We start from the raw sequence: 14,284 nt of genomic DNA, 5'->3' as shown, positions 1-14,284 counted from the left end.
ATATTAGTTTTATTTATTTAAAGATGAATTAAAGTTTGTTTTTAAAATCAGAGTTTCACTTTATTCAAGTACCCTGTTATTTGCTTATGTCCCTTTCTAGTCCTTGTCTGTAGACTATAGTACTTGAATGCATTTTACTCATTTTGAACCTCAGGCACATCACACTGCCATGTACAAAGTAAGGCATAAGAGTTGTAGTGTTAGCAAAGATAGTTTTCTAATCTGCTGCTTTCAGTGAGTATGATTTTTAAGCTAGTGACAAGAAAACCATGAGACTCGTTAATCAATTGTTATTATAATAAAGCATGCATTGTCCCTCGTACTAAGAGTTCTATATTAATGTCTTTTTGCTTTTACTTTTTAAATCATCATAATCTGTTTTTAATATTTTTGCATTAAAATAATTTCTCTGCCTTTATTTTGCTTAACAGTTTGAAAGCATTAAGATTTCTTTTATGGCTCTAAACTGTAATCTCCTTGAAAGTAAGGAATATATTTTGTGTCCCTCATCATGCTTTTAATGGTGATTAAAAATTTTAAGAAGTCAGTTATGCTTCATGGTATTGTCACTTCCTCCAAAATGTGAAGTAGTTGTTGCAAAGTAGAAACTTTGCAACCATTTTTTCCTGCTAAGGTAAAATGTTGTATATGTTTCCTTAGGTTCGACCGAATAGCCCTTCTCCTACTGCATTAGCTTTTGGGGACCACCCTGTTATACAACCAAAGCAGTTATCCTTCAAAATTACTCAGGTAATTAGTAACTAGATTTTTTTTCTATGACTTGTAAGAAATTACCAACCGCTTTTTCACATACAGCCAAGATGTCCACTGTTTGCTTTAGACATAATTATTAAGTAAAATTGTACCTCAAGAACACTAACTTATAAATAAAGAAACAATTTATAGGGGGTAAGAAGTTGAAACACCCAGTTTACTCTCAGGTTGGCTTTTGTAACACATTAGTAAATATACAAAGTTTTCTGCAATTCAAATAAATAGAATAGCTGTCACGTCAGTTTTGTTTATTGATTCTTTTAGAGCCTAACAGTTATTGATATATATATTAATATATATGATTGATGTCTTCATAAGGCCACTACATTTGTTGTAAGTGGACATAAACGTAGCTCTGAAGACAGTGTCTTTTTAAAATGTATGTACATGTATGGTACAAAGTTGGAAAAATCATTTGAAAATTGAATTATTTAGACATCTTGAACACTTAGTTTTTTTAATTTTGAGTGCTAATTTTTTCATTTTAAGTTTTTGTCTGTGACCATTTCTGGATGACACTTTCTCAGACTGGGGATTTGGGAGAGGAGGTCCTTTTGCTTGACCACCTTCGTTCTCTGGTTGATTTTTATTAGACTTTTTGCAGAACCATGTCCAAACTGTTGCACATACATCAAAACTGTTTTCTTTGGATGATTTTAAGAGTAGAATTACAAGTGTAAGTCCTTTTTGTCACTGAGTAATAGGAGCTCATGAAAATTTGCAAATTTGAAAACTCAGCTAGATAATTAGTAAGGATTATCTTACTAATATAGTAAGGTATTGTATATTAGTAAGGCGGTGGTTATGTTGAATTTTAATGAGGAACATATCCATATTCTAACAATTTAAACGGTTAACTTTTTTTTGTATTTTATAATGTTTATAACTTCTAAAGTTATTAAAGCTTAAAATTGCACTAAGACTTCTTGGGATAACCTTAACATGTATATACAGACAGTATTTTGTTTTTATTTTTATTTTCAGAGCTAGAATAAAATCTATTTTTATGTTTCCATGCAATGATATATGTAATAGAGATAATAAAATAGCTTTTGTTTTTATTTAGACTGATCTCACAATGCTGAAGTTAGCAGCATTAGAAAGTAATAAAAACCAGGACCTGGAAAAGAAGGAAGGTCGTATAGATGATTTGCTCAGGGTAAGTAGTAAGTCATGGAGGAAAAAAAATTAAGTAAAATATTTGCCAGCAGTTAAACTGTTCAGAAGATACTTAGATTTGTAAAAACGTTCTATAGCAGGAAGAAAGCTTTCATTGGTAGTATGAATACATGATTGAAAATATCAACTTCAAAGTGAAAATTATTTTATTAGTTCTTTAAATGTGAATTGAGAAATAGTTGATATATAAAAATAAATTTTATAAGCAATCATAAGGTAGTTATCCATTTCATGTTTAATTGATTTTGTTATACACCTGACATTTAATACTGTACAGGATGAAGTAGCCACTATAATCCTGTGGGATTTTTAATGGAAACTCTTTTAAAAAATACATTTAAAAGGATATTTATAAAAGGGCGGGCCGCGGTGGCTCAGCGGGCAAAGTGCTTGCCTGCTATGCCGGAGGACCTCGGTTCGATTCCCGGCCCCAGCCCATGTAACAAAAACGGAGAAACAAAATACAATAAAACAAGAAAATGTTTCCCTTTCTTCCTCCCTTCCTTCCTTCTATCCTTCCTTCCTTCTCTCTGTCTTTCCTTTAAAAAAAAAAAAAAAAAAAAAAAAAAAAAGGATATTTATAATGTGAGTCAGGAATAAAGCATTGGTTCTCTCCCCTTGAGGAATCACTATATGAAAAGGATGGTCTCCTTTTTAAAATAATACTGATTCTTAAGCCTGACCCGGAGGTGTTCTGATTAAATTGATCGAATGTAGCCCTTGGGCAATCGTAATTTTAAAAGCTTCCCAGATGAATCTAATTTAAACCAGCGCTGAGAACCATTGGTATAAAAACGCAGTAAAACCAATAACTCCTGAACCTGCCAAATTTACCAATACCTTTAAAAACATCCAGTGTGCCATTCTTCATCCCATCCCACTCACTCTTTCACTTCTATTTACCAGTAACCACTATTCTGAATGTTGTATTCATCATGTTCTGGTGTTTCTTTATGGTTTTATTGCATATATACATATTCCTAAACAATATATTGTTTATTTTTGAACTTCATATTTAAACAAAATCATACTGCATGTATCTTTTGTCCATGCTTGTTTTCACTGAACATTATGCTGGGGGGATCATACACATTGATGACTGAAACTGTAGGTTGTTCATTTCATTGCTTGATTTATCTTTTATCTTTTTCTCCATTTATTCATTTATCTTTTCTGCCTTTGGTGGATATTTTGTTTCCAGTTTTTGCTAAGACAAGCAATTCTGCTAAGAACATTTTTGTACATGTCCCCTAGGGCAGTTGGCAATAATTTCTCTCTGGTATATATATATGCTTCAGAAAGCCATGACCAGTATGTATATAAGGCGCACACATCTTCAACTTTACTTTGTAATGCCCAATATTTCCAAAGTGGTTGGATCAATTTATACTACACCAGCAATGGGTAAGAAAGAACCCGTTGCTCGTTATCCTTGCCATCAATTGGTAAGGTTGATGCTGATCTGATAAGTGAAATGTCACCTCATGGTTTTATTATGTACCCCCCTATTTACTAATGATTTTGAGTATCTTTTAAAATATTCATTGACTATTCACATTCACGTTTCTTTGTGAAACAACTTTGTGATCATGCCTTTGCCCATTTTAAAAATTGAGTTCTTTGTCTTTTTCTCATTGAAACCAGTTTTGTTGGTTGTTTATGTTGATTTTCTCCTAGTTGAATTGTCTGATTGCTTCATGCTTTTTGATGATTAAATGTAATTTTAATTTTGATATGATTAAAGATATCAATCTTTTTATTTATTGTTTGTGTTTTACTAATACCAAATTATTACCAAAGGCATACCAAAGAATTAACTAACTCTGTTTTGACTTAAGGTCAAAAAGATGTTCTTCTATGTTTCCTTTTAAAAGTTTTCTAGTCTGGCCTTTTAGTGTAAATTATTAATTTCACTGTAATTGGCTTTATTTATTTATTTATTTATTATTAATTAACGGAAAAAAAAAGAAATTAACCCAACATTTAGAAATCATACCATTCTACATATGCAATCAGTAATTCTTAACATCATCACATAGATGCATGATCATTGTTTCTTAGTACATTTGCATTGGTTTAGAAGAACTAGCGACACACCAGACAAAGATATAGAATGTTAATATAGAGAAAAGCAATAAAAGTAATAATAATAGTAAAAAAAAAACAAAAAACAAAAACAAACAAACAAACAAAACCTATAGCTCAGATGCAGCTTCATTCAGTGTTTTAACATGATTACTTTGCAATTAGGTATTATTGTACTGTCCATTTTTGAGTTTTTGTATCTAGTCCTGTTGCACAGTCTGTATCTCTTCAGCTCCAATTACCCATTATCTTACCCTGTTTCTAACTCCTGCTGGACTCTGTTACCAATGACATATTTCAAGTTTATTCTCGAATGTCTGTTCACATCAGTGGGACCATACAGTATTTGTCCTTTAGTTTTTGGCTAGTCTCACTCAGCATAATGTTCTCTAGGTCCATCCATGTTATTACATACCTCATAAGTTTATCCTGTCTTAAAGCTGCATAATATTCCATCGTATGTATATACCACAGTTTGTTTAGCCACTCTTCTGTTGATGGACATTTTGGCTGTTTCCATCTCTTTGCAATTGTAAATAATGCTGCTATAAACATTGGTGTGCAAATGTCCGTTTGTGTCTTTGCCCTTAAGTCCTTTGAGTAGATACCCAGCAATGGTATTGCTGGGTCGTATGGCAATTCTATATTCAGCTTTTTGAGGAACCGCCAAACTGCCTTCCACAGTGGTTGCACCATTTGACATTCCCACCAACAGTGGATCAGTGTACCTCTTTCTCCGCATCCTCTCCAGCACTTGTCATTTTCTGTTTTGTTGATAATGGCCATTCTGGAGGGTGTGAGATGATATCTCATTGTGGTTTTAATTTGCATTTCTCTAATGGCCAGGGACATTGAGCATCTCTTCATGTGCCTTTTGGCCATTTGTATTTCCTCTTCTGGTAGGTGTCTGTTCAAGTCTTTTTCCCATTTTGTAATTGGGTTGGCTGTCTTTTGTTGTTGAGTTGAACAATCTCTTTATAAATTCTGGATACTAGACCTTTATCTGATATGTCATTTCCAAATATTGTCTCCCATTGTGTAGGTTGTCTTTCTACTTTCTTGATGAAGTTCTTTGATGCACAAAAGTGTTTTAATTTTGAGGAGCTCCCATTTGTTTATTTCCTTCTTCAGTGCTCTTGCTTTAGGTTTAAGGACCATAAAACCGCCTCCAATTGTAAGTTTCATAAGATATCTCCCTACATTTTCCTCTAACTGTTTTATGGTCTTAGACCTAATGTTTAGATCTTTGATCCATTTTGAGTTAACTTTTGTATAGGGTGTGAGAGATGGGTCTTCTTTCATTCTTTTGCATATGGATATCCAGTTCTCTAGGCACCATTTATTGAAGAGAGTGTTCTGTCCCAGGTGAGTTGGCTTGACTGCCTTATCAAAGATCAAATGTCCATAGATGAGAGGGTCTATATCTGAGCACTCTATTCAATTCCATTGGTCGATATATCTATCTTTATGCCAATACCATGCTGTTTTGACCACTGTGGCTTCATAATATGCCTTAAAGTCAGGCAGCGCGAGACTTCCAGCTTCGTTTTTTTTCCTCAAGATGTTTTTAGCAATTCGGGGCACCCTGCCCTTCCAGATAAATTTGCTTATTGGTTTTTCTATTTCTGAAAAATAAGTTGTTGGGATTTTGATTGGTATTGCATTGAATCTGTAAATCAATTTAGGTAGGATTGACATCTTAACTATATTTAGTCTTCCAATCCATGAACACGGTATGCCCTTCCATCTATTTAGGTCTTCTGTGATTTCTTTTAGCAGTTTTTTGTAGTTTTCTTTATATATAGGTTTTTTGTCTCTTCAGTTAAATTTATTCCTAGGTATTTTATTCTTTTAGTTGCAATTGTAAATGGGATTCGTTTCTTGATTTCCCCCTCAGCTTGTTCATTACTAGTGTATAGAAATGCTACAGATTTTTGAATGTTGATCTTGTAACCTGCTACTTTGCTATACTCATTTATTAGCTCTAGTAGTTTTGTTGTGAATTTTTCCGGGTTTTCGACATATAGTATCATATCGTCTGCAAACAGTGATAGTTTTACTCCTTCCTTTGCAATTTTGATGCCTTGTATTTCTTTTTCTTGTCTAATTGCTCTGACTAGAACCTCCAACACAATGTTGAATAATAGTGGTGATAGTGGACATCCTTGTCTTGTTCCTGATCTTAGGGGGAAAGTTTTCAATTTTTCCCCATTGAGGATGATATTAGCTGTGGGTTTTTCATATATTCCCTCTATCATTTTAAGGAAGTTCCCTTGTATTCCTATCTTTTGAAGTGTTTTCAACAGGAAAGGATGTTGAATCTTGTCAAATGCCTTCTCTGCATCAATTGAGATGGGCATGTGATTTTTCTGCTTTGATTTGTTGATATGGTGTATTACATTAATTGATTTTCTTATGTTGAACCATCCTTGCATACCTGGGATGAATCCTACTTGGTCATGATGTATAATTCTTTTAATGTGTTGTTGGATACGATTTGCTAGAATTTTATTGAGGATTTTTGCATCTGTATTCATTAGAGAGATTGGTCTGTAGTTTTCTTTTTTTGTAATATCTTTGCCTGGTTTTGGTATGAGGGTGATGTTGGCTTCGTAAAATGAATTAGGTAGTTTTCCCTCCGCTTCGATTTTTTTGAAGAGTTTGAGGAGAGTTGGTACTAATTCTTTCTGGAATGTTTGATAGAATTCAGATGTGAAGCCGTCTGGTCCTGGACTTTTCTTTTTAGGAAGCTTTTGAATGACTAATTTAATTTCTTTACTTGTGATTGGTTTGTTGAGGTCATCTATTTCTTCTTGAGTCAAAGTTGGTTGTTCATGTCTTTCCAGGAACCCGTCCATTTTATCTAAATTATTGTATTTATTAGCGTAAAGTTGTTCATAGTATCCTGTTATTACCTCCTTTATTTCTGTGAGGTCAGTAGTTATGTCTCCTCTTCCATTTCTGATCTTATTTATTTGCATCCTCTCTCTTCTTCTTTTTGTCAATCTTGCTAAGGGCCCATCAATCTCATTGATTTTCTCATAGAACCAACTTCTGGTCTTATTGATTTTCTCTATTGTTTTCATGTTTTCAATTTCATTTATTTCTGCTCTAATCTTTGTTATTTCTTTCCTTTTTCTTGCTTTGGGATTAGTTTGCTGTTCTTTCTCAAGTTCTTCCAACTGCACAGTTAATTCCTGCATTTTTGCCTTTTCTTCTTTTCTGATAAAGGCAATTAGGGCAATAAATTTCCCTCTTAGCACTGCCTTTGCTGCGTCCCATAAGTTTTGATATGTTGTGTTTTCATTTTCATTCGCCTCGAGGTATTTACTAATTTCTCTTGCAATTTCTTCTTTGACCCACTTGTTGTTTAAGAGTGTGTTGTTGAGCCTCCATGTATTTGTGAATTTTCTGGCACTCCGCCTATTATTGATTTCCAACTTCATTCCTTTATGATCCGAGAAAGTGTTGTGTATGATTTCAATCTTTTTCAATTTGTTGAGACTTGCTTTGTGACCCAGCATATGGTCTATCTTTGAGAATGATCCATGAGCACTTGAAAAAAAGGTGTATCCTGCTCTTGTGGGATGTAATGTCCTATAAATGTCTGTTAAGTCTAGCTCATTTATAGTAATATTCAGATTCTCTATTTCTTTATTGATCCTCTGTCTAGATGTTCTGTCCGTTGATGAGAGTGGTGAATTGAAGTCTCCAACTATTATGGTAGATGTGTCTATTTCCCTTTTGAATGTTTACAGTGTTTGCCTCATGTATTTTGGGGCATTCTGGTTCGGTGCATAAATATTTATGATTGTTATGTCTTCAGGTTGAATTGTTCCATTATTAGTACATAGTATCCTTCTTTGTCTCTTTTAACTGTTTTACATTTGAAGTCTAATTTGTTGGATATTAGTATAGCCACTCCTGCTCTTTTCTGGTTGTTATTTGCATGAAATATCTTTTCCCAACCTTTCACTTTCAACCTATATTTATCTTTGGGTCTAAGATCTGTTTCCTGTAGACAGCATATAGAAGGATCCTGTTTTTTAATCCATTCTGCCAGTCTATGTCTTTTGATTGGGGAATTCAGTCCATTAACATTTAGAGTTATTACTGTTCGGATAATATTTTCCTCTACCATTTTGCCTTTTGTATTATATATATCATATCTGACTTTCCTTCTTTCTACACTCTTCTCCATACCTCTCTCTTCTGTCTTTTTGTATCTGACTCTAGTGCTCCCTTTAGTATTTCTTGCAGAGCTGGTCTCTTGGTCACAGATTCTCTCAGTGACTTTTTGTCTGAGAATGTTTTAATTTCTCCCTCATTTTTGAAAGACAATTTTTCTGAATATAGGAGTCTTGGTTGGCAGTTTTTCTCTTTTAGTAACTTAAATATATCATCCCACTGTCTTCTAGCTTCCATGGTTTCTGCTGAGAATGTAATTGGCTTTTAAGAATGATGTAAAGAAAGGTTTCAGTTTACTTTCTTTCTGTATAATAATCAGTTGTCCAATTCCTTTAATGCACAGTTCATTATTATTTTGCCAGCTCTCTCCTATAACCTAATTTCTATTTATAAGTGAATCTGTTTTGGGTTTTTTTGTTATGTACCATTGTTCATCATTGTTTTTCTCATTTAGGAATTGTCTTTGGCTGTTATGAACAAATCATATAAACACCAGTACTTTAAATGAAATATAAGTTTATTTTTTGAGAGAAAAATAGAAGTAGGCAGCCCAAGTATGATGGCTCCGTAGTGTCTTCTGTGACAGTGGTGCCTTCAGTTTTTTTGTTCACTTATCCTTAGTACATGGCTTCCATCTTGAAGATCCCATTGACAGTCAAAAAAGTGTCTCACGTAACTGCGGGGATGTAAGAATCCATGATCCGTAGGGCAGGCTGCGAGCTGGCAGCTCCAATGAGGGTCCTGAATGAACTCTCAGAAGAGTTTGGCTGGCTGAAGCAGGAAATGTGATTGTCGCTTCTGAATCCTCCTTAAAAAGCCTTCTGGTGATTACATTAAATGTCACTCATTGCAGAGGGCACTCCCTTTTGCTGATTGCAAATGGTCATGATTTAAGTCCATGAAATGTCCTCACAGCAACAGACCGGCCAGCACTTGCCTGGCCAGAGAGCTGGGCACCACCTCCTGGCCAAGGTGACACATGAACCTGACCGTTACGGTAGCCTTCTTGAATAACCCGTTGAACAACATCTGCTTACGTGTCATCATCCCCATCCTAGCTATAAGGGAAGCTGAGAAAAGTGTTCCTTTAGTTAGGTATGTTTCATTCCAGAATAAAACATTAGGGTTCCATTATTTAGAAAGAGGGGGAAATGAATTTGAGTGACCACAAATACTGAAGCTTTATATTAAATCTCAATATGTCATTGAGATATATTATCCTCCTTTTATAAAATTAAAAAAAGAGGCTATATATCCTCCTTTTTAACTATTTTTGATCCTTTTCGGTCTTTAGATATAGTCATAAAGTAAAATTATATATCTTGAATGCTAACTTATAAATAAAGAAACAGTTTTTCAAGTCTTATACACACACCCCCCTTGGATTTTTTTTTCTAATTGTACTTCATTTATGAATCGGTTTTGGGAGAATGGACATGTTTAGAATAATGAATACTTTTTATCTGTACAGAGAACTCTCTGTTTACTTAGCAATGCTTTAAAACAGATAAAATTTTATAGTTTTCTCCATGAGATTTTGTACATACTTTTTAGATTTATTTGTTAGGTACCTCATTAAAAAAAAATTTTTTTTTTTGCTGTTTCTGGTGTATAGGAATGCTTTTGGTTTTTGTATAACGATCTTATATCCAGTTCCTTTGCTAAACTCCTTTTAATTTTGAATAATTTTTCTGTAGATTCCTGTAGATTTTCTATGTGGTAATCATATCATCTACAAATAGTTATATTTTTATTCATTCTTCAACTTTACAGTGTTTATTTTTGGTCTTTCTGGTCTGGAGCAGATATTTAGTGCAATGTTAAGTAGTAGGGGTGACACCAGGCATCTTTATGTTATTCCTAGTTTTATAAAGAAAAGTTTCTAATATTTCACCATTAAAATATTTCCAGTGGATTTTGGTAGATGTCTGTTATTAGCTTAGACTAATAACTAATCTCTGTTTTCCTTGAGATTTTATTGAAGGTCTTTTGGTATTAAATTCTGTTCTCTTCTTCTGAAAATGTCTATTTTTACCTTCTTCCTTGAAAAACAGTTTTATTGGGTATATAACTTTAGGTTGACAGTTAAATTCTCTGAGTTCTTTGAAGGTAATATGGTACTTTGACTTGGCATCCATTGTTGCTGCTGCTGATTGGCCTGGTCAAGTGGTTCTTAATGTGTCGTCCCCAGCCAGAAGCATCAGCATTACTGGGGAACTTGTTGAAAGTAGAAATTTTCACCCCCCACCCCACCCTAATCTACTGAATCATAAAACTCTGGGAATGGAGTCTAGCAATCTTGGTTTTAATAAGCCTTCCAGGCGATTCTTTTGCCACTGTAGTAGACTAGTCAGACTCATGTTTCATGTTAGAGAGAGGCCCCTTCTCTGAACATATGGTTTCCTACGAAGTGAACAAAATTGGTATCCTATTGGCAAGAAAGAGTGGTAAGACTAGTTAATTATTGGATAGGCAACTGACAGTGTGATCCACAAGTTTAATGGAGAAAAATTTTATCAGTTAAAAAAGATGGAAGAGAACTAACTCATTTATTTTTAAGTGTTAGATACTTTATATACCATATTTCGGTTATTTTAAGTAGGTGAGGTAGATGGTGCTACCCCGATTTTGGAAATAAGGAAAATGAGCTTAAATTCAGATGAATTATATAATGTAGTGAAGTGTTCTAGTTTGCTTGCTGCCGGAATGCGATATACAGGAAAAAGAATGGCTTTTAAAAAGGGGAATTTAAAAAGTTGCAAGTTTACAGTTATAAGGCTGAGAAAACGTCCCAGTTAAAGCAAGTCTACAGAAATGTCCAATCAAAGGCATCCAGGGAAAGATACCTTGGTTCAAGAAGGCCGATCAAGTCCAGGGTATCTCTCTCAAGTGAGAAGGCACATGGTGAACACAGTCAGGGCTCCTCTCTCATCTGGAAGGGCACATGGTGAACACTGCGTCATCTGCTAGCTTTCTCTCCTGGCTTCTGGTTTCATGAAGCTCCCTGGGAGGCATTTTTCTTCTTCATCTCCAAGGGTCACTGGCTGGTGGACTCTACTTCTCGTGGGTATGTTGTTCTGCTCTCTCTGAATCGCCCATTCTCCAAAACATTTCCTCTTTTATAGAACTCCAATAAACCAATCAAGACCCACCCAAATGGGTGGAGACATATAGACACCTAATCCAGTTTAACAACCACTCTTGACTGAATCACATCATCCAGGGAGATGATCTAATTACAGTTTCAAACATACAGTATTGAATAGGGATTATTCTGCCTTTATGAAATGGGATTTTGATTAAAACATGGCTTTTCTAGGGGGCATAATTCCTTTCAGACCAGCACATGAATCCAAGGAATTTGTACAAGGATACAAATTTCATATACTTTACACTAATCAACATTCATCAACAATAGTATCGTTGCGTGGGGAGTTTTTTCCCCCAATATCATACTCAAATATTTAAGCATTATTAATGCTATCTCTTAATATAATTTATTCAGAATGTTAAAAATTTCCTGTTTTTTTTTTTTACTTACACCTCATTCTATATACCATTTGTATTTCCTACTTATGTTTGTAGGCTAACTGTGATCTCAGACGGCAAATAGATGAACAACAAAAATTACTTGAAAAATACAAAGAACGACTAAATAAGTGCATATCAATGAGCAAGAAACTTCTTATTGAAAAGGTAAGTTAAAAATTCAGTAAGTTCTCCCTTTCCCTTAACCAACCCTTTCTTTTTGTAAGCTTTGAAAATAAAAGTAAATTTGAGTGATTATTTTTTCCCTCCTCCTTTCAGAGTACACAAGAGAAACTGTCAAGCAGAGAGAAGAGTATGCAAGACAGATTACGCCTTGGACACTTCACAACAGTTAGACATGGTGCTTCATTTACTGAACAATGGACAGATGGGTTTGCATTTCAGAATCTTGTGAAGTTAGTCATTCTTACATTTTAAAAAATTAGTATTTTTTCAGGTTTTCATTACTTTAAAAGATTTGAAATAGAATTATGTTCTACGTCTACTCACTACTCTTTGCAATTATAGAATTTGTTACAGTTGAAATGGAGATGTAAAAGAGATGTTGTACTACAGTTTTGGCTTTACCAGAGTTTTTTATTAGCATTTATCTATAGAGTATAATGTATCATTCTAAATGTGACTTTGCCAAGTATAAACTGATCTTTTAGCTTTTTAGATGATGTTTTGGGAGGAAAATTGTTGAAATTTTAATTTTCATTGGAAGATACTTGTTTATATCCTGAAATTTTCTACTTTACTTTTTCCCATTCCCCGACCCTTACTTTAAAACAAAGAATTCATTGTTAAACAGTATTTTCATGAATTCAGGTGGTAATAGGTAAGGGTTGACAGTTTATGTATTGAGACAGGACCTATGCTGTTCCTTTCTTTGCTGGAAAATTTTTAAGAACCTGAAAAGCAAGAATAATGCCAACATCTACATCAGCTTCCCATGAGTCGATCCAACTATGAGAAATGGAGGCAGGGCCTTATTTCACATGGCATTGTATCATCATTGCTGTTTCCCAGTCTTGCCACACAGAGTGACCTTCTGCCTGGGAGCTGTTCTCTCCCTCTCTGCAAATTTATTCAGCTTTTATTCATTACGGGTGTACTTGTTAGTCACACCATAACAAAAGACACCATTCCTTCCTTGCTAGGAAGTTTGGATTTTAATTTTATAGGTAATGGGAAGCTATTAAAGGTTTGTATGTACTGTGTGTGTGTGATTAGAATTGAGTTTTAGAAAGATAAATCTTATGTTAATGTGGAAATAATGATGGAAAGAGGATTAATTGTTGACAGTTGAGATAATAGAGAAGTGGTCCTGATGAAAGATTAGTAGACTTAAGCTAAATTATTGGCAGTAAAAAATGGAGAGTAGGAGATAGATTTGAGAAAAAAGCAATAATTTTTAGTGATTTATGGGCAGGAGCCTCTGTTACTAAACTCAAGCCTGCATTAGTCTTGGCAATGAGTAAAAAGAAGGCCTACTGTTTCCTGTTACATATACATTCTATTTTTTATATAAAGCTGTTTATAATCAATGATATAATTGGAGGACAAAAAGAGGAATGAATAAATAAATAAAAATTAATTAATAATCTCTAAATTGGATAGTCATTCCAAACTAATCAGTTATGAGCAACATATCCATTCCAGTAATTTTTACTTTCCATCAGGATTTTAATCATTAGTTATTGCTGCTTTTTTCCTTTATATATTTTTATTATATTGTAAACTACTTTAAAATTTACTTTTTAATAGAAATCATTTCTTTCACTTCCAAATGAAAATGGGATTAAATCTTGTTTTACCTTTGAATTGAGATTTTTCTCAACCCTTTTGCTCTTCTACCTAGGTACTTCTTGATTCTTTTGCAGTCACGTTCTGCTGCTTTCTCACAAGAATCATAAAGCAGAGGAATATGTGTAAAGCCAGTTTTGCATCAACAGATTTAGAACTTAGTAGACCTGGTCGAAGTGGGGTAAGGGGCTGGAGAGAGATTGAAACCTTTGACTTCTAAATCTAAAAGTTTACAGGGCTTTTTTTAATTTTAGGGGGATAGTAAAAGAACCTAAAAGGGAACATGACTACTGTTAGAACTAAGGTATTGTATGATGAGATGCTTAATAAAAGCTTCAGTGTTAACTACCATTTTTAGTTTCCTAGGTTGCTGAAGCAAATATGATAAAATGAATTTGTTTAAACAATGGAATTTAATAGCTTATAGTTTGAGTCTGAGAAATTTGTCTAAATCAAAGCAATGCTTTCTTCCTGAAGAATGGCTCCCAGTGATTCTTGGCTTCTCTGTCTCATGGTCAGGCACATGTTGTAACTTCTGGCCTCTCCCTTCTCTTCTGAGTTCCAGTTTTCATTAATTTCAGCTTCTTTTGTGGCTTTCTTTCCCTTTTGCTCTCTGTATTCATTCCATTTGTAACGGACTCCAGTAATAGGATTAAAACCCAGCTGATTGAGGTTGACACACCTTAACTGAAGTAGCCTCATCAAAAAGTCCTACTTACAA

At 34.1% G+C, this 14,284-nt stretch overlaps 1 protein-coding gene across 3 annotated transcripts in view; it reads left to right on the top strand.

Annotated features, from left to right (window-relative positions):
- TLK1 (tousled like kinase 1) overlaps positions 1-14,284 on the top strand; it is a 168,524-nt gene that overhangs the window by 108,454 nt on the left and 45,786 nt on the right. For all 3 annotated transcript variants that reach the window (XM_077154115.1, XM_077154116.1, XM_077154117.1), the window contains exons 7-10: positions 661-750; positions 1,841-1,933; positions 11,812-11,922; positions 12,034-12,170. In XM_077154115.1, the coding sequence (XP_077010230.1) occupies positions 661-750; positions 1,841-1,933; positions 11,812-11,922; positions 12,034-12,170 (431 nt within the window). The remainder of the gene's footprint in view (positions 1-660; positions 751-1,840; positions 1,934-11,811; positions 11,923-12,033; positions 12,171-14,284) is intronic.

This window comes from Tamandua tetradactyla, chromosome 3, assembly GCF_023851605.1.
Source record: "Tamandua tetradactyla isolate mTamTet1 chromosome 3, mTamTet1.pri, whole genome shotgun sequence".
In the NCBI taxonomy this organism is placed as follows: Eukaryota; Metazoa; Chordata; class Mammalia; order Pilosa; family Myrmecophagidae; genus Tamandua; species Tamandua tetradactyla.
Note: the sequence above shows the minus strand (reverse complement) of the source record. Positions and strands in the feature narration are given on the sequence as shown.